Raw genomic sequence first — 22,957 nt, 5'->3', positions numbered from 1 at the left:
CCCAGGCCTGCGCCCACCTGCTTCCTCAGGCGTGTCGCCGCGGGCAGAGCTGCCCTCGGCCCATACTGGGCACAGCTGCTCCCAGGCAGCCCCTCCAGGGGTTTCTCAGCAGAGAGCCGGCATCTTAGGGGCGCCTGCTCTGCAGGCCAGGGGCCCATGTGGGGTCCCCTCGCCGAGGAGCAGACCCGCAGACGCCTCACTGAAGACAGATGCAGCCCCAGGAGCTCGCGGCCCCCCAACCCCCAGACACCACTGGAGCGGAGCCCACGCAGACCCCCGGCCTGTCGTGGACGCAGAGCTTATACTCCAGCAGGGAGGACTTCCCTTGGGCAGACGCGCACCAGGAGGGCCGCGCTGAGAGTGGCCACCCTGCCGTCCCCGGGGACACGCACATGTGAACAGCACGTCTCCTGGGAAGCGGCCCTCACCACGCACAGCCATGCTGCCTTCAGTAATGTGCATGATGACGGATGAGGAGGACGGAAAAGAAATGAAACTGCTCTGTAAGCGGTGAGGCCAGAGCCCCGCCGCTTCAGTGGGAATTGTAGCTCAGCTGGGGGTGTGGTCCCACGGGGGGCGGGGGGGGGGCGGAGCGGCCTCACCACCGGGGTCCCCCGCACGGTCCTGGCCTCTCCCACCCAGATGCGCCAGGGAGGGTCTCCAGGGAGGGTCTCCAGGGAGGGTCTCCGGGAGGCGGCCACAGTGGGAAGGGGGCTGCTTTGTTCTTAAACAGACCAAAGTACTGTTTTCCGTCTCCGCCCCCTGCATCACGGCGTATAGGGAGGGGGCTTCTCCCCGGCGAGGAGGTGGGTGGGGGCGTTAGGGGGATGCCTGCAGCTGGAGCTGGGTTGAGGCTGGGAGTCCTCACGTAGAAGGAGGTCGGAGCCGGATGAGGCCGCGAAGCCACCAGGCAGCTGCAATCAAACAGAAAAGCCTCCTCAGCCCACCGGAGTCCCTCAGAGCCCACTTGGGCTCAGCCCCCAGGCCCAGGCCCCCAGGCAGTGACTGCTTCCTGATGAGGCTGCGTTCCCAGGGGCCACAGGAGGCCCTGACTCCGCCCCACGGGGCCCCCACCTCACCTGTGGAGCACCAGTCTCGACACTCAGAAGGGTGGCCGTGGACCACCTGACACTGGACACACAGACCGTGAACACTGTCCTAGGAAAAGGCTGCCCAGCTCGTCTGGGGCCCTGGGCTTACTCAACGTTTCATATTTTAAGGGGAAAACCAAGAACATCAATGTTTTCCATAGTGTGTGATGGTTAATTTTATGCATCAACTTGGCTAGACTACTGTCTAGGTATCATCTTGAGGGTGTTTTGTAGCTGTGATGAACATGTAGACCAGCATATCACCCTCTCTGTTGCAGGTGGGCCTCATCCAATCAGTTGAAGAGGAAATGACTGAGGTCCTCAAGCAGAGGGAATTCCGCCTCCAGACACCTTCAAAGGCAAACTGCAAAACCTACTCTTCCCAGGGCCTCCAGCCTTGGCCTGCCCTACAGATTTGGGACTCTTCCTCTAGCTCTCTATTTCTCTACCTGTAAGTCTATACCTGCACCACCTCATCTACAAATACGTTTCTCTGTGTGTCTACTCTGTGCAGACGAGCTGTTGGCTCTGGATCTCAGGAGAACCCACACTAACATAGCTGGATGCAAAGTGATCCTGCAAAGAAAATGTCGGGGCATGGCACAGCTTTTAAAGAATAAAACTTCCAGTTTTTTTCCACCAGCCAACAAACCTCTTTAATTTCTCTTTTTTTCTTAACTTCTAAGGGTTAAAAATGCCTGCTTAAAACCAACATTAAGTAAATAAAGCAAGCAACACCGTCTGCGATGTGACAAGGTGAGTTCATGCAGGCTCTGGTCTGCGATGGGGCCAAGTGCATCCTTGCTCTCCACCCATCAGGAGCCCAGGGCCAGGGGGGACCCTCCTGCCTGCCCCTCATCCTGGAGACCCTCTAAGGGGGCTCTGGGGTCCAAGGGCCCTGGGCCCCTGCCCACTTCTGTTGCTTTCTCTCTCTCAAATTCACGCTTCTTTCTGACCTCAGAGGACAGAGGAAATCTCCAGAGAACATCCTCTCAGGTCTGCGGGGAGCCAAGCCCCCACTGTACACTGCATGCTGTGTTCTTCATTGGAAATGAGCCACTGAGAGAACCAGGGAGCAAAGCACACAAACCACGGAATAGTCCAGTGGGAACCACAGAGGAACTGGCAGGAACCACATGATAAAGCAATAAGGATCACAGAGTAAATGACCAGGAACCATGAAACGAACAGATCACCATGGACCACAGAGAAAACTACCAGGAACTACAGGGAAAACCACCAGGAACCACAGAGAAAACCACCAGGAACCACAGGGAAAACCATCACAGACCACAGGGAAAACCACCAGGAACCACGGAGAAAACCCCCAGGAACCACGGAGAAAACCCCCAGGAACCACGGAGAAAACCCCCAGGAACCACGGAGAAAACCCCCAGGAACCACGGGGAAAACCCCCAGGAACCACGGGGAAAACCACCAGGAACCACGGGGAAAACCCCCAGGAACCACGGGGAAAACCCCCAGGAACCACGGGGAAAACCCCCAGGAACCACGGGGAAAACCCCCAGGAACCACGGGGAAAACCCCCAGGAACCACGGGGAAAACCCCCAGGAACCACGGGGAAAACCACCAGGAACCACGGGGAAAACCTCCACGGACCACGGGGAAAACCACCACGGACCACGGGGAAAACCATCACGAACCACAGGGAAAACCACCACGAACCACAGAGAAAACCACCAGGAACCATGGAGAAAACCTCCACAGACCACAGGGAAAACCACCAGGAACCACAGGGAAAACCTCCACGGACCACAGGGAAAACCACCAGGAACCACAGGGAAAACCACCAGGAACCACAGGGAAAACCACCAGGAAACAAGGAACAAACCACCAGGAACCAGGAAGGAAGCCACCACAGAGCAGAGTTAAGCCAGGCTCTGCTCACACAGGTGAGACCATCAGGAAGGCAGACAAAAAGTCCTTTAGCAAAGGATGCAAGGCCCTTCGTGACAGGATAGGAGCTGATTCTCACTGAGTCCTTATTCCTGCATTTCCTGACCAGGCAGCCCAGGGAGTAAGGCAGGTGAGTTCTCTTCTGCGATTTTTCTTTGGACTAACTGCTCAAAACAGCCCCCCAACAGCTGCTCGCTCCCTCTGTCACGTAGGAGTGTTCTCCACTGCCAGTGACTGGACGGAACCCTTGCAGAGTCCCTTTTTTTGGCCGCTGGGAGCAGAGCTGGAACAGCCATCTGTCCTTTTCCTCCTGACGAGACACACACAGCATTATGGATCTGGCATCTCCTCGAAGCCTGATTCCTGCTATGCGTGGGACTGTGCTCCTACACGTGCTGCTGGTAAAAGCGGATCAGGCCCCCATCATCATTGATACAGACCAGAGGATGCCCCAAGGCCACCCTCCCAAAACGGAGGCCCTCTGCCCCCCGAGGCCATAGGACGACAGCTGAGGGCATTTTGGCCGTCACGCTGGGGGTGTGCTGGTGGCTGGTGGGTGGTCCGGCGATGCTGCTCTGTGAATAAGGCTTCACCCCACACGCCTCCTCCCACAGCAACCCAAGGCCACCAGATGTGTGTTAGAGTGAAGCCTACGGGGTAGCCACTGTCAAGGGTAAGGAATGGCTGGAGGTTGGCAAACCCGCAGGCTCCACTCGGGGACTCTGGCACGTCCCAGGGGCCAGGCAGCTGGCCCACCCGGTCGGTCTGGCCAGGCAACTGCAGCCAACTTCTGGGGGCCCCAGATGGGGGTTAGGAAAGCTGAGGCCCCAAAGGCTCACCTGCCTGGGTCTCCAGGGCCACAAGGAGCAAAGGACATCCAAAAGGCACCCCTGGGGCCGGCGAACGTCCTGGGGACACCCAGGGCACCCCTCATGCCATCCCGCTCCTCTTGCTGGTCCACACCAGCCGCACCGTCCCCCACCTAATCAGGAGGGGAAGCCACAGACCCCCACACTCCTTCAGCCCAAGCCCCCCGCCCCCATGTCCCACCCAAGCAGCACGTCCCAGGTGAAGGCTGCCGTGATATGAGCCCCGCCCCAGGCACTCAGCCTACCTGGAGGGGCAGTGGGTACGACGAGCAGGTGGGGACGGTGGGGGGCCCGGGGCGGAAGCCCGTGTAGGCCAGGATCTGCTGGGCGGGGTCGTAGAGGGCCCGAGGCGCCATGGACGGGCTGTAGGCCAGCTGGGCCAGCGGGACCTGCGGCAGAGGATGCAGACGCGTCGGCCGAGCCTGGCTCTGGGCAGCCCTGGTCGGCGGTCATTCAGGAGACAGCTGTCATCCTGTGGAGTCCCCAGGGGACAGCGTCCACGTCCTCCCGTGGGTCTCCCTCTGATGGAAGTAAAGCCCACCTGGCACCTGCCTTCCGGAGCCCTGACAGCAGGGACCTTTGGGTGGTGCGTGAAGTGTCTTTGTTTACGATAATTCTCCAATTACAGGACGCACCACACTTACAAGAGCATCTACTCATAGGTGTAAATTCTAAAGAGTCACTTTGCTTGCTTCTCCCAACACCCCAGAGCTCTGGGTTTGCGAGAGGAAGCTGTCCAGCGCATGGCTTACACACAGCTGCGTCCTGTGTAACGAGCAGCCTTTCTGGGGGGTTGCCATATTCCCCAGAGCAGCTGCAGCGGTTTCATCACAAACTCAGTGAGCACAGGACCCCTTCTGGGACACCCATTGGGCTGACCACCGTGCCTGGGGACAGACCAGCTGCCTCCACCAGGCTCTCAGGGCCCAGACTCTCTGCACTCATCAAGACTAACCTCCCTGTCCTCGGAGATTTGCCACGGGAACACTCTGACCGGCCACAGCAGGAGAAGCCCCCCGAGAGAGCCCCACGGACCCCGGCCATCCCAGGGGCAAGAGGACTGGCTGGTTGCCGAGCTGGTGACCAAGCAGAAGCCAGGCCTGGGGTCTGCGTGGCCCAGGGTGGAAGCCGGGGAGAAGGGTGGTTACGGGGGCACCGAGGTCTCCTGGGGTCTTCCAGGGTTCGTCTGGGGTCAGGAAACCTTCCAGAAACATGTCACAGCTCTTGAGGCTCCAGGCTAAGCTGAGAGATGCGGGCAATGGCCAGTCTCCGGGGCAGCGGTAACAAGCCGCCCCTCGGCCTTTTGAGTGGGGGAGGTGCTGGGGTCTGGGCTGTGGGGGCGTTTGGAGGTGCGATCACACTGCCTTTTCTCTAAAGCTGGGTGACGGGAGCGTGGCTGCTGGTGCGGGCGGCTGTGGGAGGTGCCCCGCGGGCTCCGCCTGAGAACACGGCCTGGAGCAGCCGGTCCCCTGTGGAGGACGCCGGCCGTGGGAAGAGCCGTCCAGACACTGAGTCAGGCTCTCAGGGACGCACACGGAGTCACCTGTGCCTGGGGAAGTGCAGGCCCGAGCCCCGGACCCATGGGGCCGGAGGCGCTGGGATTCCGCAGGCCTGGAGCCAGGGTGGCGTGGTCCCTAAGCAGGCTCAGGCCGCTCACGCTGCAGGGAGGACGGGCTGAAGGGCTGAGGCCGTGGCCAGCACGGTGGGGGTGGGTGCACTCACCACATCCTTGAAGGCCCCCAGGACGGCGGCAGTGACGACCCCCAGCAGCAGCCCCAGGACATTGAGCGCGGCCGAGGCCCAGAGCAGCCAGTAGAGCTGCAGCACGTCCCGGCAGGCGCCGACGCCCACGAACTCGTGGTAGGTGGTGGGGCTCTGGGCACTGCATGGCAAGGGGCACACGTCACCCGCAGCTGCGGAGGCGCTGCCCGGGCAGGCGGGGGCCCGGGGCCCTCTGCAGGGAGATGCAGCAGGCAGCGGACCCTGAGGCCGTTTTCACCCGGGAGCGCCCCAGGCCTCTGAGCAGAGCAGGACACGCTGCCCCGTGCGGGCCCAAACTCCAGGGGTCCTAGGCTTTGGGGGGGCAGTCCCCACAGAACTGAGATTTACCTCCAGGAGCTGGACCAAACCCCGGAACAACCCCTCCAGCCTCGGGCAGGGGGCAGGGAACACGGCTCTGAAACACCCCAGGGCCCTGCGCCTGCCGCCAGCCCCTCCCCAGGGAATCAGGGCCAGAGAGGGTGGTGATCCCCGACCCCAGCCCCTCCAGAAGCAGGGTCGTGGCCCCCAGCACCCCCAGGAGGCCTCCTCCAACACACCTGCCCAGGCCCCAGGCCTGCACCTCCCTGTCCCGGGAGCCTCTCACCTCCGGCAGTCGTAGAGGTCACAGCAGTAGCAGCTGTTGCTCTTCACCTTCAGCGGACACCCCCCGTTCGGGGAGTGACAGGTGACCTGCAAGCAGAGAGGCGGCCGGGTGCCCACACCTGCCCCGCTCTCACCCTCACCCTCACCCAGCACTCTGCCCCCAAGCCGGGCAGCCGCCCCTCCGGAGTGAGTGTTTCCTGACCCGCCTGGCTGGTGGGCGACACGGCCTCCCTGCAGGGGGGGGCAAGGGACCAGGTGACCAGCGCCTGCTGCTGGACAAGGTGGGGGACAGGGCCCTGTGCCTCCAGGGAGGGACCCCTCTGGGTGGGAGACCCTTCCGCACCTCCCTGCAGCTCGGTCTGACCAAGCCGGTCCCCACACTGCAGAGGCCTCCCCTCCTTCCTCAGAGCTTTGTGACCAGTGTCACGAGACAGCCGCCCCCATGTGGGGCAGAGACCACCCGGCTGTGGAGGGAGGCCAGGGACCTTAGGGAGGACTTGCGGGGAGGAACGTGCATGAGTGAGGACAGGGACTCAGGCAGTGCCCCCACTGACCAGGACGAGGCCCCAAAGCTCCCTCTGGGAGTGCGGGCCAGGCTCCCGGAGAAGGGGTGTCCCCCCGCGTGGGCGGGCAGCAGCAGAGGCCCTTCTCCCTGAGGGCAGCGTCCCCTGGCAGCCACGAGGCCTCAGCCACGCCCCTGCTCCCGCCTTCTCCCCACCACCCACCCCGCACCCCTCCTGCCTGACCTGTGCACACAGCATCAGAGGCTGTGTTTAACCAAACTGACCAATGTTCACAGACAAGACAGTGAGATGAGAGACGGCAGGACAGAGGGGGCCATGCGGCCACCACAGCCCCGTTGCTCCCAGAACAGAAGCGAAAGCGCCCTGTGTCCTCAGCCCCGGACAGGCGGTGAGCTAGGACCTATGTGAGCGTAGTGTCCGAGCTTTGTGTTACACCAATTATGTCAATGAAAGGCTCATCTAGAAAGCCGTACAGACTGGACAAGGTGACTCAGGGCTACTGTTACTGCATGGTGAAGGTGACGGCAGACACCCGGCTCCTCACTGGACACGTGGTGAACACGCGCAGAGACACGCTGGGGCCAGAACAGTCAGATGTGGACCAGGGCCATGGCCCCCGGGCAGAGGCCGCGGGTCAGAGAGAGGACCAGCTCTGGCCCTTACCTCCATCTGGTAGACGTCGTGTAGGTAGCCAGCTCCGCTGGAGTAGAACTGGCACCTGCCCGCCAGGAGGGGCCTGGGCTCCTGGAGGGAAGTGGAAAGGGCGGCCTCAGCCCAGATCGGCAGCCACCCGGGGAGAGTTCAGAGGAGAGTTCAGAGCTGTCACCACAGGCTCCCAGCCCGAAGGAGAGAGGCCACGGCCAGTGAGAGCCCCCCGGGGGGATGGGGCAGGAGCACCACGGCTCACCCCAGAGCCACTGAGGTGGGGAATTCGGGTCTAACGTGTCCTGGCTACGGTGGGGGCAGCAAGGGGAAAGGGGGCAGGACAGCTCAGCGACCAACAGCAGAAGGGCGTGCAGAAAGCGAGGGCCGCCGAGCTGGGCTCCGCAAAACGAAGCTGAACGTTTGACGATTTCTTAAACCCACAGAGCACCTGAAACCCGATCCAGGACGACTGGGGAGAGAGAACTCACGATGTGCCGAGCGGCGAACACGCCGTCCACGACAGCGCAGCAGAAGGCCGCCACCACGCCAAAGCTGATGAACACGACGGCCGCCACCAGCTGGAAGCAGAGATGGGAGAGGCTCGGGCGCCGCGGAACCTTCCAGCACCCCACCCCGCTCAGGTCCCGAGTCCCTCCGGAACCCCGCGGCAGCTCCGCGGGGTCCTCACCTCCCACCATGGCCACTGGAAACCCTCCATGCCGGCCGGGACGGCAACGCCCTCCCAAGCAGGGCCTGTCCCGGTCGCTTGTTTGTTTCATGGGGTTCAGGGGTGGTGCAGGCACACAGGGAGCTGTCGCCCCACCACACAGCCTCGTGGATGAGCCGGGGCCTCCCAGAGCACAGCAGTTTCTTGCTGTAACAAACTCTGCTACCAAGACCCTGATCGCGTTCCACAGAAGAGTCTGAGCTCACACACGAGCTTCTGCAGGATGGGCTCCGGGGACCCAGGGGCCACGGGTGCCGAGGGAGACGGCAGGGCGTCTCCGCAGGCCAGAACCCAGGACGAGCGGGTCCCCCCACAGCCTGACACACGCCCCTGATGTCCCCAAGGACGCTGCCCGCTTCTACCACAGGCCTCCTCCGATCTGACAGCAGACAAGCCTCACTCTCACTCCCCGCGTTTCTGTTATTCGTGAGGCTGAGAACCTGTTCTCACGTCTCAGATCGGCCATCTCTGTAACATTTTTTCGATATTTGTTGTGAAACGATTTCAGCTTTATGAAAACAAATAACAAAAGTGGAAAATTCCTGCATGCCCTCCTGTTGGAGTCGCTGGTGTCAGCCCTGCACCAGGACCCCTCCCAGCGCCATGCAACCCACAATATGAGGGCATGTACTCCATCCTGGGAAGTGTGTAAAGTGACTGGAACTTTCACCCAAACCTGTGAAAAACAAGCTGCCAAGTAGAGCATGACACTCATGCACATGGCAGCTCATCTTCAGCTTCGAGAACGTGGCCAGCAGCTGCCCGCTCACGCCACGGGGCTGTCCCAAGGGGCAGAGGGTCCGGGGCTGTCCTGAGGGGCAGGTGGCACGGGGCTGTTCCGAGGGGCAGGCGGCCGGGCGCCCTCCTTGCGGCCCCTCCTCGCTGTGCAACAGCTAACTGGCAAGCCTGCTCCAGTGGACCGACACACAGCCCATGGCAGGCACGGACCCCTCGGGGCGCCCCCTCTCCCCCACGGCCCTGAGGCGTCCCCGAGCAGCGGAGCTATCCCTAGAGACGGCTCTGCTGGGCCGGTGGGCCTGCGTCCAGCCCTGTCACTGGGGCCTCTTGGGAGTGGGTGTCTGCCTAGCCCGTGTGCCTGAGCTGAGTGCTGGCCCAGGGCCGGGGGCCCTGCCGGTCTCACCATGAGCGGGTAGGTGAGCAGAGCCGTCGTCAGGCCCGCTGCCCCGGTGAGGCCCTCGGGCACCACCTGACAACCTCACAGACCCGCGCTCCTCGTCCTGGCTGGCAGCTGGCTCTGACCTGAAGCCTCGGCTGAAAGACCCTCACGCCACACCTCCACCCAACTGCCTCCAGGCTTCACAGAAAGCACACAACTTCCAAGGTACTGTGGCGCGCAGGGCCACCCGCCTGCCGCGGAGGTATAAATGTGGCCTGAGTCGGTTTGCACGGGTGCCACGACCTGAACGTCCTCATCAACCTTCAGGAAACATTAGGGGTCAGGGCTAGCAGGATCACAAGCGCAAGACACTCGGCTCGGGGATGACCGCCCGAGAACCCAGGGTCCAGGCAACGGTGCTGGGAAAGACGGTGGAAGTCCTCTGCTCAAGCCCTCGGCTGGAAATAGGAAACCTGTCAGCACAAGCATCAGGAGAGTGTCCTCTCAGCCGAGACCTGAGTGTCCTGGGCTCCGTCACAGCGCCTCATCCTTCCCAGGCCTCGCGGCCCCCACCAGCTGCTAGTGGTTTAACATTAGCAGAAGGACCGTTCACCCCAGAAGGTGCCTCTCCTGTGTGAGGCTGGCCAGACCCCACAGATGCTGCAGAAGGGAATGTGTCTGTTGCCCTGGCAACCATAGGACGCTCTGGGTTATGTTGTGAATGCACCTCCCTGTCCAGTCGGGGTCTCCTCTCCTAGAAGAGGGAGCTGTTACTCAGCAGCTAGAAGGTCATCTTCGAATCTCCTCTGGGCCCACCGTCTACATTCCAACAAGGGCAGGTGATTTTAAAATGCAAATACCAAGCAGATAAGATTGTGACATGAAGAGGGCTGCCCAGAGCTGGGTGGAGACGGGGTACTTTGCCCCGACAACAGGGTCCAGGCGAGAGGGGACACAGCCCAGCCAGGACCAGGGAAAGTGAGGGCTGTGAATGCACACGCTGAACAGGAGAACGACCACAGACCTCACGCAAAAGCTGGAATGTGGACCCATCTCACGCTACATGCAAGATCAACTCTCAGTGGTAAAGAATCTGCCTGCAATGCAGGAGACGTAACAGAGACAGGTTTGATCCCTGGATGGGGAAGATCCCCTGGAGGAGGGCATGGCAACCCACTCCAGTATTCTCACCTGGAGAATCCCATGGACAGAGGAGCCGCACGGGCCACAGTCCATAGAGTCACAAAGAGTCAGACACGCCTGAAGCGACTATGCACACATGCTCAGACCAGACTTAAATGTAACTGATGAAACTCCGGAGCCCGTCGAGGCTGTGTACTGTCACCTGCTTATTTAACTTATATGCAGAGGACATCGTGAGAAACGCTGGGCTGGATGAAGCACAAGCTGGAATCAAGATTGCCAGGAGAAATATCAATAACCTCAGATATGCAGATGACACCACCTTTATGGCAGAAAGTGAAGAAGAACTAAAGAACCTCTTGATGAGAGTGAAAGAGGAGAGTGAAAAAGTTGGCTTAAAACTCAACATTCAGAAAACTAAGATTGTGGCATCTGGTCCCATCATTTCAAGGCAAATAGATGGGGAAACAGTGGAAATAGTGGCAGAGTTTATTTTGGGGGCTCCAAAATCACTGCAGATGGTGACTTCAGCCTTAAAAGACGCTTACTCTTTGGAAGAAAAGTTATGACCAACCTAGACAGCATATTAAAAAACAGAGCCATTATTTTGCCAACAAAGGTCCATCTAGTCAAGGCTATGGTTTTTCCAGTAGTCATGTATGGATGTGAGAGTTGGAGTATAAAGAAAGCTGAGTGCTGAAGAATTGATGCTTTTGAACTGTGGTGTTGGAGAAGACTCTTGAGAGTCCCTTGGACTGCAAGGAGATCCAACCAGTCCATCCTAAAGGAGATCAGTCCTGGGTGTTCATTGGAAGGACTGATGTTGAAGCTGAAACTCCAATACTTTGGCCACCTTATGTGAAGAGCTGACTCAATGGAAAAGACCCTGATGCTGGGAAGGACTGGGGGCAGGAGGAGAAGGGGACGACAGAGGATGAGATGGCTGGATGGCATCACCGACTCGACGGACATGGGTTTGGGTGGAGTCAGGGAGTTGGTGATGGACAGGAAGGCCTGGTGTGCTGCAGTCCATGGGGTCGCAAAGAGTCAGACACAACTGAGAGACTGAACTGAACTGAATACTGAAAACTTTTATGCCTCAAAGGACACCGTCAAGAAGGTGAGAAGACAGCCCACAGGATGGGGTGGGGCACCTGCAGGTCATCTATCGGATAAGGGACTGGTGTCTGGAAGATATAAAGGACTGACAACAGGACATGACCCAGTTTAAAAATGGCCAAAGGACTTGAATTAACAGTTCCCAAAAAATGATGTAGAAAAACCAACCAGAACATGAAAAGCAGCTCAACGTCACTCATCAAGGAAAGGCAACTCCACGATGAGCCCCCGTCATGCCCACCAGCGTGGCCAGCGCGGAGACAGAGTAGCTCACGCCTTCCTCTGCGGTAACTCTGGCTGTAACCCTCTGAGGAGCTGCCAGGCTGTTTCCCAAAGAGGCGCCGCCTTCCCCACATCCTCACACACCGTGGACGCCCAGGGCAGCCACTGCGGCACTGGTGACGCCGCAGGAAGACAGAAGCGCACGTAGAGGCGGAAACCCCAGCAAGGTCTGAGGCGATGATTCGAGATGAGGCAGAAACGGCACATCCCTTCTGAACCTCACAAAGGCCTGCCACACTGAACCTGCAAAATTAACTAGCATTCTTATAGCTCTACTTCCCAAAGGGCACATCAGCAAAACAGATTCCAAATGGAAACAGTCAATAAAAAAATCAGGTTTGTAGCACCGATCAAGGCTGGCACGCAGAGCCCACAGACACACAGAGGCTGTGGACGTGCCCTCTGCAAAGCCCTCTGAACACAGTCCTCCTGGCTTTCCACTGACCCTGTCTCTGCCCAGTCATACCCCAGAAGCAGAACTCTCGAGGGCTCCTGAATCAAGGACAAACCCTCGAACGTGCGTGGTTTTGCCTGAAGTTTATAAACCGTGTCTTAAACTAATGACCAACCCCACACTTTTCTTCCTGTGCCCCAACCTTAGCTGCTAAGACACCACATGAGGCTGTGGAACATAACCCACAGTCCAGGGGTGAGGCTCACTTAGACTGGGATGTGAATGGCACCCACTCAGGCCCGAGTCTCCGGTTTACAGCGCAAAGCTAGAGGCTGATTCTGGGATGCTGGATGGGGGCAGGGCTTTCCTAGGAACACCTACTGCTAGAGCTGTGAGGGGGACATGCTCCCGCCCACATCCCACCCCCCAGCCCACAGACCCCCCCGACACGCCCCCCACCCCCCACCTCCCCCACACTCCCACCTCCCCCCCACTCCCCCCACCTCCCCCCCACCTCCCCCCACCTCCCCCCGCACTCCCCCCGCACTCCCCCCACCTCCCCCCGCACTCCCCCCGCACGCCCCTGCACTCCTCCCGCACTCCCCCCCACTCCCCGCCCCACCCCCCCACTCCCCCCGCACGCCCCCCACACTCCCCACCCCCCCACACTCCCCACCCCCCCACTCCCCCCGCACTCCCCCCGCACGCCCCCCGCACTCCCCCCGCACGCCCCCACACTCCCCACCCCGCCACACTCCCCACCCCCCCACTCCCCCCGCATGCCCCCCACACGCCCCCACACTCCACGCCACACCTCCCCCCGCACTCCCCCCGCATGCCCCCCGCACTCCCCCCACACACCTCCCCCCACGCCCCCCGCACTCCCCGCCACACCTCCCCCCCACTCCCCCCCGCACGCCCCCGCACTCCCCCCATGCCCCCACACCTCCCCCCACTCCCCCCCCCGCACGCCCCCTGCACTCCCCCCGCACGCCCCCACACTCCCCCCACGCCCCCACACTCCCCCCACGCCCCCACACTCCCCACCCCCCCACTCCTCCCGCACGCCCCCCGCACGCCCCCCACACTCCCCCACACTCCCCACCCCCCCACTCCCCCCGCACGCCCCCCACACCTCCCCCCACACTCCCCCACACGCCCCCACACTCCCCACCCCCCCACTCCCCCCACACGCCCCCACACTCCACGGCACACCTCCCCCCACACTCCCCACACTCCCCCCCGCACGCCCCACCGCCCATATTTGACAACACACACTCACCATTTGCTTTCTGTTCTCCACCAGGTTGATGCCAATAATTCCCAAGAAAGATCCGAAGCCCAGCTGATACCAAAGGAGAAAGCGCTCAGATTACAGGCTTGACAGCCTAAATCGGACACGGAGCAGTGACCGCCTGCCTCAGGACATCCCATCGGAGGGCACGGCTGGCCACCCCCACCCCCGCGGCCGGAAGCACTGGGCGGGAGGCCGGGGAACGGGGAGCGGGGAGCTCACACCCAGTGGGTGGGCCTCTTGAGAGCCATCAAAGCCGGTGATCACAGTGAAAGCAGCTGTGCTCTCAACCATGTTCCCATCTTGCGTTCAACTACTTGAACTCCTACAGCGACAGACTTTCTTTTCTTGGGCTCCAAAATCACTGCAGATGGTGACGGCAGGCATGAAATTAAAAGCCGCTTGCTCCTTGGAAGAAAAGCTATGACCAACTTAGACAGCGAATTAAAAAGCAGAAACATCACTTTGCTGACAAAGGTCTGTCTAGTCAAAGCTATGGTTTTTCCAGGAGTCATGTATGGATGTGAGAGTTGGACCATAAAGAAAGCTGAGCACCAAAGAATTGATGCTTTTGAACTGTGGTGTTGGAGAAGACTCTTGAGAGTCCCTGGGACTGCAAGGAGATCCAACCAGTCCATCCTAAAGGAGATCAGTCCTGGGTGTTCATTGGAAGGACGGATGCTGAAGCCGAAACTCCAATACTTTGGCCACTTGACGAGAAGAGCCGATTCATTGGAAAAGACCCTGATGCTGGGAAAGATTGAGGGCAGGAGGAGAAGGGGACGACAGAGGAAGAGATGGCTGGATGGCATCACCGACAGTGGACATCAGTTTGAGCTCTGAGACATAGTGAAGGACAGGGAAGCCTGCGTGCTGCAGTCATGGGGTCGCAAAGAGTCGGACACGACTGAAGTGAACACATCTGAGTTGAACATATTGCTGAGTTGAACACTGAGTGATACGAACAACACATCAGTTAAACTGATTCCGGGAAAAGAGCGTCACAGGCCCCTACCCCAACACGGAGAACATCTTCATGGGGATCCATCTTCTGTGTCAGGGGGTCAGAGGGAGGCCCATCCCAGGGTTCCTCATGGGCCATTGGAGGAGGACAGCTGACCCCTTGGGGAGGATCAGGAAGCCAGAACCCAGGCTGTTCCAGACACAGATAAGGTGACGCCTGTCACTCAGGCGAGCAGGCAGGCAGGGAATTCCCGGGACCGTCCGCGTGCCCCTCGGCCTTGGTTCTTCGCCAGGGCGTGGGTGACACGGGTGCAGGGGGTGAACTCCCGGGCTGTGCACGTCTCAGCGCCCAGGGGTGCAGGCACCTCACCCCCACCATGCCCACGCGGAGCAGAATGTCTTGATTTCTGAAGAGCGGAGTTCCAGCAATGCTGGGGGCTACTGCTCAGGGCAATAGGAGAGACAAGCCCCTCACGGACACCCAGGGTGGCCTGAGACCCGGCACTGGAGCCCGCCAGACGGTGCCCGGGGCTCTGCCTGCCCGCTGGCTTCCGAGTGACTGTGTGGAGCTGGGGCGGGGGGGCGGCCAGGAGGGCTGGGGCGTCTCTAAGGCCATGGCACCAAATTTAATGCACTAAACGTCAGACCTACCTGTGTCCATGAATGTGTTACCTGTGAGGACATCCATGAGACAGACATGAACGCACAGATGTAGTTTTCACCAGTAATTTAAAAATTCTCAAGGAGTAAGGAAAGACAAGCATTTTCTTCCAAATATTGCAGTCCCGCTCCACCATCCAAAAGAGCAAAATCCCCTCCAATATAAATGAATTAAAAATGTCTCTTGTTGCCTTAAGTTCCATGTTTTGGGGTCTGAAAAAAAATCCTCTTTCCAAAATGTTGAGGTGTTTGCACCCTCTCGCCCAGTTTCTGCTTGAGACACGCCCTTCACTGCAGGGCTGGAGCCGTGTGTCCCCGGAAGTGACTTTCATCCACATCTGCCTTGAGCAAAGCTCATCTGTCACATCCACCGTTTGCTTTCAAAACCATTCAGCTGAAGCCAGTTTCACCCTGGTCATTGCCCAGGAGTCAGGTTCTCTGCAGAGCGAGGCTCTGAACACACCCAGGATGTTCTGAAGGTGACCTCAAGGTGAAATCCTGAGCCACCGAAGCTTGGAGAACATGGAAAACCTCCTCGCAATTGATCCTGACACTCTGCAGGTCGTCTGGAGGACACATCCTCACAGCCACCAGCCCCCAGCTCACCCCGCCCCGTCCAGGACACAGGCCAGGAAGCCAGATTCTCGAGAGATTTCACTGAGAACACCATCCGCATAGACGTGGGGTTTACTCATAAACTGTACACAGGAAGGTAACGTAGATTTATACAGCACAAGGTATAGAAATAAAGAATAATACAGATGAAATGAAGGATGTTTGTAAAATATTTTCATCCCTGCTAAAATGTCATCAACATCATTACTCATCTGGATAATAATTTTAGCGAGAAATTAAACAAGCTTCATTTTTAAGGTCTCTGTTAATCACTGTGTGAGACTCCGCCCCGGGCATTGCGTCTGATAAAAGGCAATGCCACAGCGCTCCCTGAGTGCGATGCCAACATCAGGAGCAAACTTTACTGTCAACAGTGGACACAACTTCATAGTTCAGAGTCTTGATGATCTCAGATTTGGGGGCTGCTGTTGCCAGGTCTGGCTAGGCTGTGACTTTGCCGCATGGGGTCACTGCCCAGAAGCAGAGATGTGGACCGCACTCAGCTCATTTTTCTGCTGCTCCTACGCAGTCGTATCAGCATACCTTCGTGGCCAGGCTTCGTGGCCTCTTTTAAAGTCCGAGTCCAATTTCCGAGAGGGTTGGCTCCCTCCGGGGACTCTGGGGACACCCTGGGGAGGGCCTATCGCACTCCTTGACTCCGATTCCTTTCCCTCCCCCACTTCTCAGGACCCTGCACCCCACAGGGCCATCTGACGATGCAGGCAATCACCTAAACTTCCACCTCTGTGGGGCTGGGGTGGCGTGTGTCAGCACCACATGGAAATCTATATCCTGGGCCCCAGACCCGCCCCCCAGGGACCCAACACTCACAATGATGCCAGGATAGTAGCCGCCCACAGTCACATTCTCAGTCCTCGTGGTCGCGGCCAGGCCGACAGTCAGGATGGAGGCGGACACCAGCAGCAGAGCCCCCACAAACCACAGCGTCGTCTTCTTTCTTCTCACAAGCCCTCCTGGGGGAGGACACAGGAGGAGCCGGTCGGTAAGGTGCTGGGCTCGGGGAGGGTCCCAGCACCCCGCAGGCACCCCAGCAGCCACGGCTCTTGCCTGCAGCCCTCTGCTCATGGGCAGGGCCTGGGACGCGCTCCCCGGGGGACCATGATTGTCTGCCTTCATCCTCCCCTCCCCAGACCTGAGAGCGGGACCGCTCGCCGCCCCCTCCTCTGCCCACCCTGAGGTCTGGCCTGCTTCCTTGCTGTCATCTCGTGAAGGGCACACAGACCCCACTGGTCCTCCCGCCCGGCCGCGCTCACCCGTGCCTCCCGCCGACCACTGGCGTGAGAACAGGAGCCCGGCCACCCTCCCCTGAGGCCCCCGCTGCACCCAGAGCGTCTCTAGCCACGGTCACCATCCACGTGTTCTGTGCCCACTTCCCTAACGCCGACCCCCAGACAATGGGCCCTGCGAGGGCAGGGGGCTCTACCTCGTTCCCCGATGCCCTCCTCTTGCCTAGGATGGCGCCTGCAGATAGCGGGTTCTCAGTAAAGTCGGGCCAGCCGAGCCCTCTCCAGGTCCCAAGTCCCCAGCCCTCCACCCCAGCCCCAGCCACCGGCCACGGCCAGGCAGCCACTCAAGCAGGCACTCCGTGCCTGGTGCTCCCCAGGCCTGGACCCCACCCCAACTCCAAGGCTGGTTGGAGGACCTCTGCGCCCGGCCTGGACCAGCCTGAGCAGGCTGGGCACAGCGAGGGTGCCCGCCCCCTCCGGGCCGCCCACGAAGCCATGCTACTCTGTGGGTGCACCCTGTCCCAGGCTCCACCCTGAGCCAGGCCGGCTCGCTGGTCCACTCTAGGTCTCGGCTCAGCGCCAAACTCGCAAGACATCGAATGGGAGGCGCAGAAAGTATAAACGTGTGCAGAGCTCACCACCACCCTCCTGCACATCCGCCTCCCTCTCCCCTTGTCAGTGGGCCCCTGTTATTGAATGTGGAAACGTGCCAGCTGAGAGACGGCATTTCCCAACCTCTTCTGCTGGGTGATTACATCCTCAGCAAAGAGTCTCCATCTCAACAAGGGGTGTCAGGTGGAACCTACGGGAAATCGCTTGAAGGAACCATTCCCTCTGCCTTCCTCCCCTTCATCCTTGCCACAGCCTGGAGGGTGAGCACAAAGACAGAGCCCCTGCAGCCATTTTGCTCTGTGAGGGAACCTCGACAAGGCAAGTCCCACCCAGAGAGAGGCGGGGCAGAGAGACCCCCCTGGCTCATCCACCTCCAGACTCTGCTTAGGTAACAGAATCACATCTCCAGACTGCAAGGCACTACTGTGGATGCCCTGGTATCTGTAGTCACAGAACTCAAGAAAGCAAAAGAGGAACCCTTCCATCACTGGCACCTCCCTCCCCCAAGCCTTGACTTCTGGGTTTCTTGTGGAACTACCTTCCCCACACGTGTCTCAGGGAAGGCAAGAAGCCTTGTTTACAATAACCATCATTGTAATACTAATAATTATTACCGTAATCAAATCTCAGTTACTCCCATCCATCCCTACGTGGTCATCAACAACCACACAACAGAGGTAAAGACAGCCAGGCAGAGGGCCGATGAGAGATCCACACAGAACCCATCCAGGCTGGTATGTTTTGCTTGTTGCAGAGTTAGCTGTCTTGATCCCTGTGACTCCAAAACAAAACAGGATGAAAGAAAAGCGTGGTGCATCTTCCCACACCAAAGTTTTCAAAATTGATGTGTGTGTGTACACGTGTTTGCTGGGGAAGCAGATGTGCATTTGACCACAACCACCATCTCCGATCTGGACCATTCCACGGACAGAGAAGCCTGGCAAGCTACAGTCCATGCGGTCGCATAGAGGTAGATACGAGTGACATACACATACTATCTCAGATGACCTCGGGCCCCGGCAGCAGCACTCACCTGCCTCCCCCCCAGACTGTGCATCTGAAGATTTACACGCTGTCTGCAGTCCCATCAGCAAAGCTTAACGGCAGGCCAAGGCTATGCCACGCAAAACCACATTGTCACGTACTCAGAAATAAATTACCCGAAGCCCTGAGTCAACATGCTCACTCAGAATCGCTTGGTCAGCCTGGGTACACTGCTCTACCCCCTGGCCTGGCTGGGGCGAAGCTCTCAGCAAGGTCACTTCATTCCGGAGGCCCTCCACCCTTCACCTGCTCTTTCACTGCTATTTTCTGGTAGTTTTTATTGCAAATATATAAGACCTGTTGAGGGTGAACCATTTAGAGGAGTGTCTCCAGGAAGCACAGCCCAGGTGCAAGGGGGCGACTCACACCTTTGGGACCCAGCAGGCCTGGGGGTCCCCATGGAGGGCTCTTCCCTCATTCACTGCTATTTGCTGCATCTTCCTGGTAGAGTCACAAGCATGCAGAAGCAATCACTTATTTTTCCTTGCATATATTCAAAGCCTGAAACCAAGGATTCAAGTACAAGGTGGTTTCCCCCGGAGACCAAAAGGTCAATGGTTACGACTGATCTGGGCTGTCTTGTGGGGGGAAGAGGCCGTGGAAAGGCAAAGCCACTTTGAAAATGGGTGAGTGAGAGAAAGACAGATACCTCCCCACTGGCGACATCCTGTCCTGGGTGATTAACTTTAGAACGGCAGGTACATTGAAATAAAGGACACAAAAGTTAAAAACACACCTTCTACGGTTTGGAAAATTAGCGAAGCTGTTACCTTGGACACTGATGTGACAATCACACTAGTGACACAGGAACGTCCAGCAGCCGGAGGGGCCCTTCTAGCCTCTGCCCTGTCCACCTGGCCCGGGGCTCACCTCTCCTATGCACGGGCCACCCCGCCCAGCCCTGAGCCCCACGGGGGAGCCCACAGCCGTGCTGTCTCCTGGGCAGCACCCTCGACCGCTCTTCCCGAGGACCCAGACCAATCTTGGTCGTAAAGTGTGTTTTAAGAGCAGGAAGATGTCTGAAACGAAATTTTATGGGACTAAGTGTTTGATGAAATTATCAAACGCCCTCCTCCTCAGAGGGCTTTGCTATTTTTACTATTTTAATGCATTATATGCTCATTATGCTCAAAATAATTAACTGACATCTCAGTGCCCGCTTCACACTGCCGGTCCGACTGTTGGAGGTCTCTTAGCTCCGTGGGCCCGGCTGGCTGACCCCCTCGCCTCCCTGTGACGGCACTCTGGTTCCGAAGGCTCTCAGCTCCGCTTTGATCGGCCCCTTTAGGAAGCCACATGAGGAGTGGGGACCGGAGGGCACCCACCAGGTGAACGGTTTTTCTGGGGCCTCGTCAAGTCTGTTAGTGACATCCTGACAGGCTTCGCCAAAGGCGTCTCCTTCCTCGGAACCATCTTCAATCTAACTGCGCCGTTTCACCGCGTTTCCCCAAGTGTGACTTTCCCTGTGAACCCGCCACATGATAAACAGCACAGGACCCGAGCAGCCCTTCTGTCAGGGTTGCATCGTAGCTGCTGAGGGAGCGTGAGGCCTGGGAAGACAGCAGATGGGGAAGGGATGGTTCTGAGCGGCCCCGATTCAGTGGCACAGGCCGCAGTATCTGGGCCCCCGCCACGAGAGAGACAACAAGGCGGGGCCCCAGCCTGCACTCGCATTATACACGCGCGGCTTCACACAAACATCAGACAAGAAACGAGTTCAAGAGAAGAAGATGGGCCGTGCTCCTGACCACCATCACACACGTGCACTTTCAGGTCAGGTTTTAGAGAGGAGGGGGGCTCCATGCTGGAGGGAAAAACCAGACTCCCTGACTTGTTCCTTCAACCATCCTGTCCCGTCTCACGTGTGCACTGTTATAACTGAAGCCCCGTAAGGTTGTGCCCTGCATGTCAGCTAAAACCTCAACTATTACACTTAGAGTTGTGCTGGCAATTTACATGAACTGTGCCCGAAACGTTGTGGGGCTGCCAGACACGCTGAATGATTGCAGGTGCCCCCACCCCTCTGACCCTGAGAGCAGGGGCCATGGGGTTCTTGCTTGACATGGGGTTCCCACACCTGTATCCCCTCAGGCTGAATGCACCAGTGATCTGCAAGGTGGGGATAATGACAGCTCTCTGCTGGCCTGCCGCTTCACCGCTATAGGCGCAGTGAGAGCATAGGTGAGGATTCTGGATGTGATTTGATGCGCGTGATAGCTAGAGCTTCATGGTTGGTGCTAACATTAAGATGGCTCAGCCCAGTGCTTCTCCCCTCCCAGCCTCCCTCCCAGCCTCCTTTCTCAGCCTCCCCTCACAACCTCCTCCCAGCCTCCCTCCCAGCCCCCTCCAAGCCTCCCTTCCCAACCTCCTCCCAACCTCCTCCCAGCCCTCTCCCAGCCTCCTCCCAGCCTCAGCGGCTCAGTGACCAGGTGCAAGGACAGAGTAGACCCAGTCACTGTCCCTCCCTCTGCACCTTCTTCACTGAGTGCAGCTGGAAGGGTGCATCACAAAGCTGGGAGGCAGTCACCTAGTCACCCCCTCCCGGCAGGCAGGGCCCAGGCCGCCCAGAAAGAAGGAGCTTGTTTAATCATCTACTCTCAACAGCGGCCGTGGGGACAAAGCAACCATCCCAGGGAAACAGACCACAACACAGGGACATGCCCTCAGCCAACAACTTCCCTTTTTTTCCACTTTTACACAGAACACACCCCCAAGGGTGTGAATGCAGAAATGTAAGGTAGAAAACGCCCATAATCCCATCCCAGCCACACTAATGTTTAGTATTTTTAAATAAAAAATCAACTCTTAGCATTTTTTTAATTTAAAGTTCCTCCTTAGAAGAAAAATCTAAAATGTTATTTTTAAATCAAATCATTCTAATATAATAATGGCAGTAACCATAAGCAGTTAATAACTATAATAACAACTATCTGTTATAATCAGTAACTGTTTGCATTTGGTTTTAGAGAGTGTTGGTCACAGAATTGTTTCTTTTATAAAGACGCCTGATTCCTCGGTTATCATTTTAAAATCAAGTGACATCACTAATATGATTTTTAAAGAGGCTTTGCCAAGACTTTGCAGGACTGGGAGTTTAAACCAGCATTTCCTACTAGATGGTCCGCGAAGCCCTGCAGGACCCAGGTGTCTCCGCCCCCATCCCAGAGCCTTTTCTCTATGGAAGTCTCCCCGCCTCCCCGTCGGGAAAACAGCCCCCTCCTGGCGGCCTCCCGGCAGAGAATAAAGGCGCCGGCCTCCTGTGTCCCAGCCCGGCTGGGCTGCTTCAGGCTGGAGGGAAATCCTTGGGTCATGGTTTACTGTCTGCAGTAGAAGACCCTGGAGAAGAGACGGCAGAGGCCCGCGCAGGCGGGACCCTCAGAAAAGAGGTGGGAGGGGGCCCGTGGGAGCTCGGCACCCGAGGAACGGAGCCCGGCTCACCTGCGCGCTCACCTGTCGTGTCCAGCAGGGCCAGGGGCCCGGGCACCGGCGGCGGGAGCGGCTGCATCCCGGGGCTGCTCTTCCGCTGCTGCGACAGCGATCGTGGGGCGCGGGGCGCGAGGACCAGTCGCTAGCGCGGGCCCCCAGGTCCGCTCCGTCTGGCCGCTGCGTCCCACCCGCGCCCCGCCTCTCCTCCCCCCGCCCCACCCCTGCTCTCGCCCCGCCCCGCCCCTGCCCTCGCTCCGCCCCGCCCCTGCCCTCGCTCCGCCCCTCTCCCGCCCCGCCCCGCCCCTCGCTCCGCCCCGCCCCCGTCCCACCCCCCGACCCTGGCCCCCCTCCCCCACCCACCCACCCCCGGCCTTGTCATGGGCAGACCCTTAGAGGTGGGCGGTAGGTAATGCTGAGAATCTGCGGGAAGGGGGCTCCCCTGGTGTGGCCACATGGACACAGCTGTTTGGAAAGGAAGGTGGGTTCCTGTCTGCTCTGCTGCGCCGCGCTCAGTCGCTAAGTCACACCCAACCCTTCTGAGGCCCCATGGACTGCAGCCCACCAGGCTCCTCTGTCCATGGGAGTCTCCAGGCAAGAAAACTGGAGTGGGCACCCAGGGATTGAACCCGCATCTCCTGCCTGAGTTTCTTGGGTGGGCAGGCAGATTCTTTCAGTTCGAAACAGTCGCTGAACACAGTTCAGTTCAGTCGCTCAGTCGTGTCCGACTCTTGGCGACCCCGTGAATTGCAGCACGCCAGGCCTCTCTGTCCATCACCAACTCCCGGAGTCTACCCAAACCCATGTTCATCGAGTCGGTGATGCCATCCACCCATCTCATCCTCTGTCATCCCCTTCTCCTCCCGCCCCCAATCCTACCCAGCATTAGGGTAGATTCTTTAGAAG

The 22,957-nt window shown here is 58.9% G+C and overlaps 1 protein-coding gene across 2 annotated transcripts; it reads right to left on the bottom strand.

Moving 5' to 3' along the window:
• Window positions 1–443: 443 nt before the first annotated feature.
• On the bottom strand, window positions 444–22,263 carry TMEM255B (transmembrane protein 255B). 2 transcript variants are annotated; one of them, XM_081551588.1, is made up of 9 exons: window positions 22,079–22,263; window positions 16,557–16,699; window positions 13,476–13,538; window positions 7,900–7,989; window positions 7,430–7,510; window positions 6,244–6,329; window positions 5,601–5,760; window positions 4,124–4,267; window positions 444–914 (listed from the first exon to the last, which is right to left on the bottom strand). In XM_081551588.1, the coding sequence occupies exons 1-9, from the start codon at window positions 22,131–22,133 to the stop codon at window positions 768–770; spliced, it is 969 nt and encodes a 322-aa protein (XP_081407714.1). In that variant the 5' UTR covers window positions 22,134–22,263; the 3' UTR covers window positions 444–767. The 2 variants fall into 2 exon arrangements, with proteins under 2 accessions (XP_081407714.1, XP_081407713.1); XM_081551587.1 differs by having other exon boundaries at window positions 22,067–22,246.
• Window positions 22,264–22,957: the final 694 nt, after the last annotated feature.

This window comes from Giraffa tippelskirchi, chromosome 12 (assembly GCF_054371585.1).
Source record: "Giraffa tippelskirchi isolate mGirTip1 chromosome 12, T2T-mGirTip1v1.2.pri, whole genome shotgun sequence".
NCBI lineage: Eukaryota > Metazoa > Chordata > Mammalia > Artiodactyla > Giraffidae > Giraffa > Giraffa tippelskirchi.
This window is presented reverse-complemented; position numbering and strand designations above follow the sequence as displayed.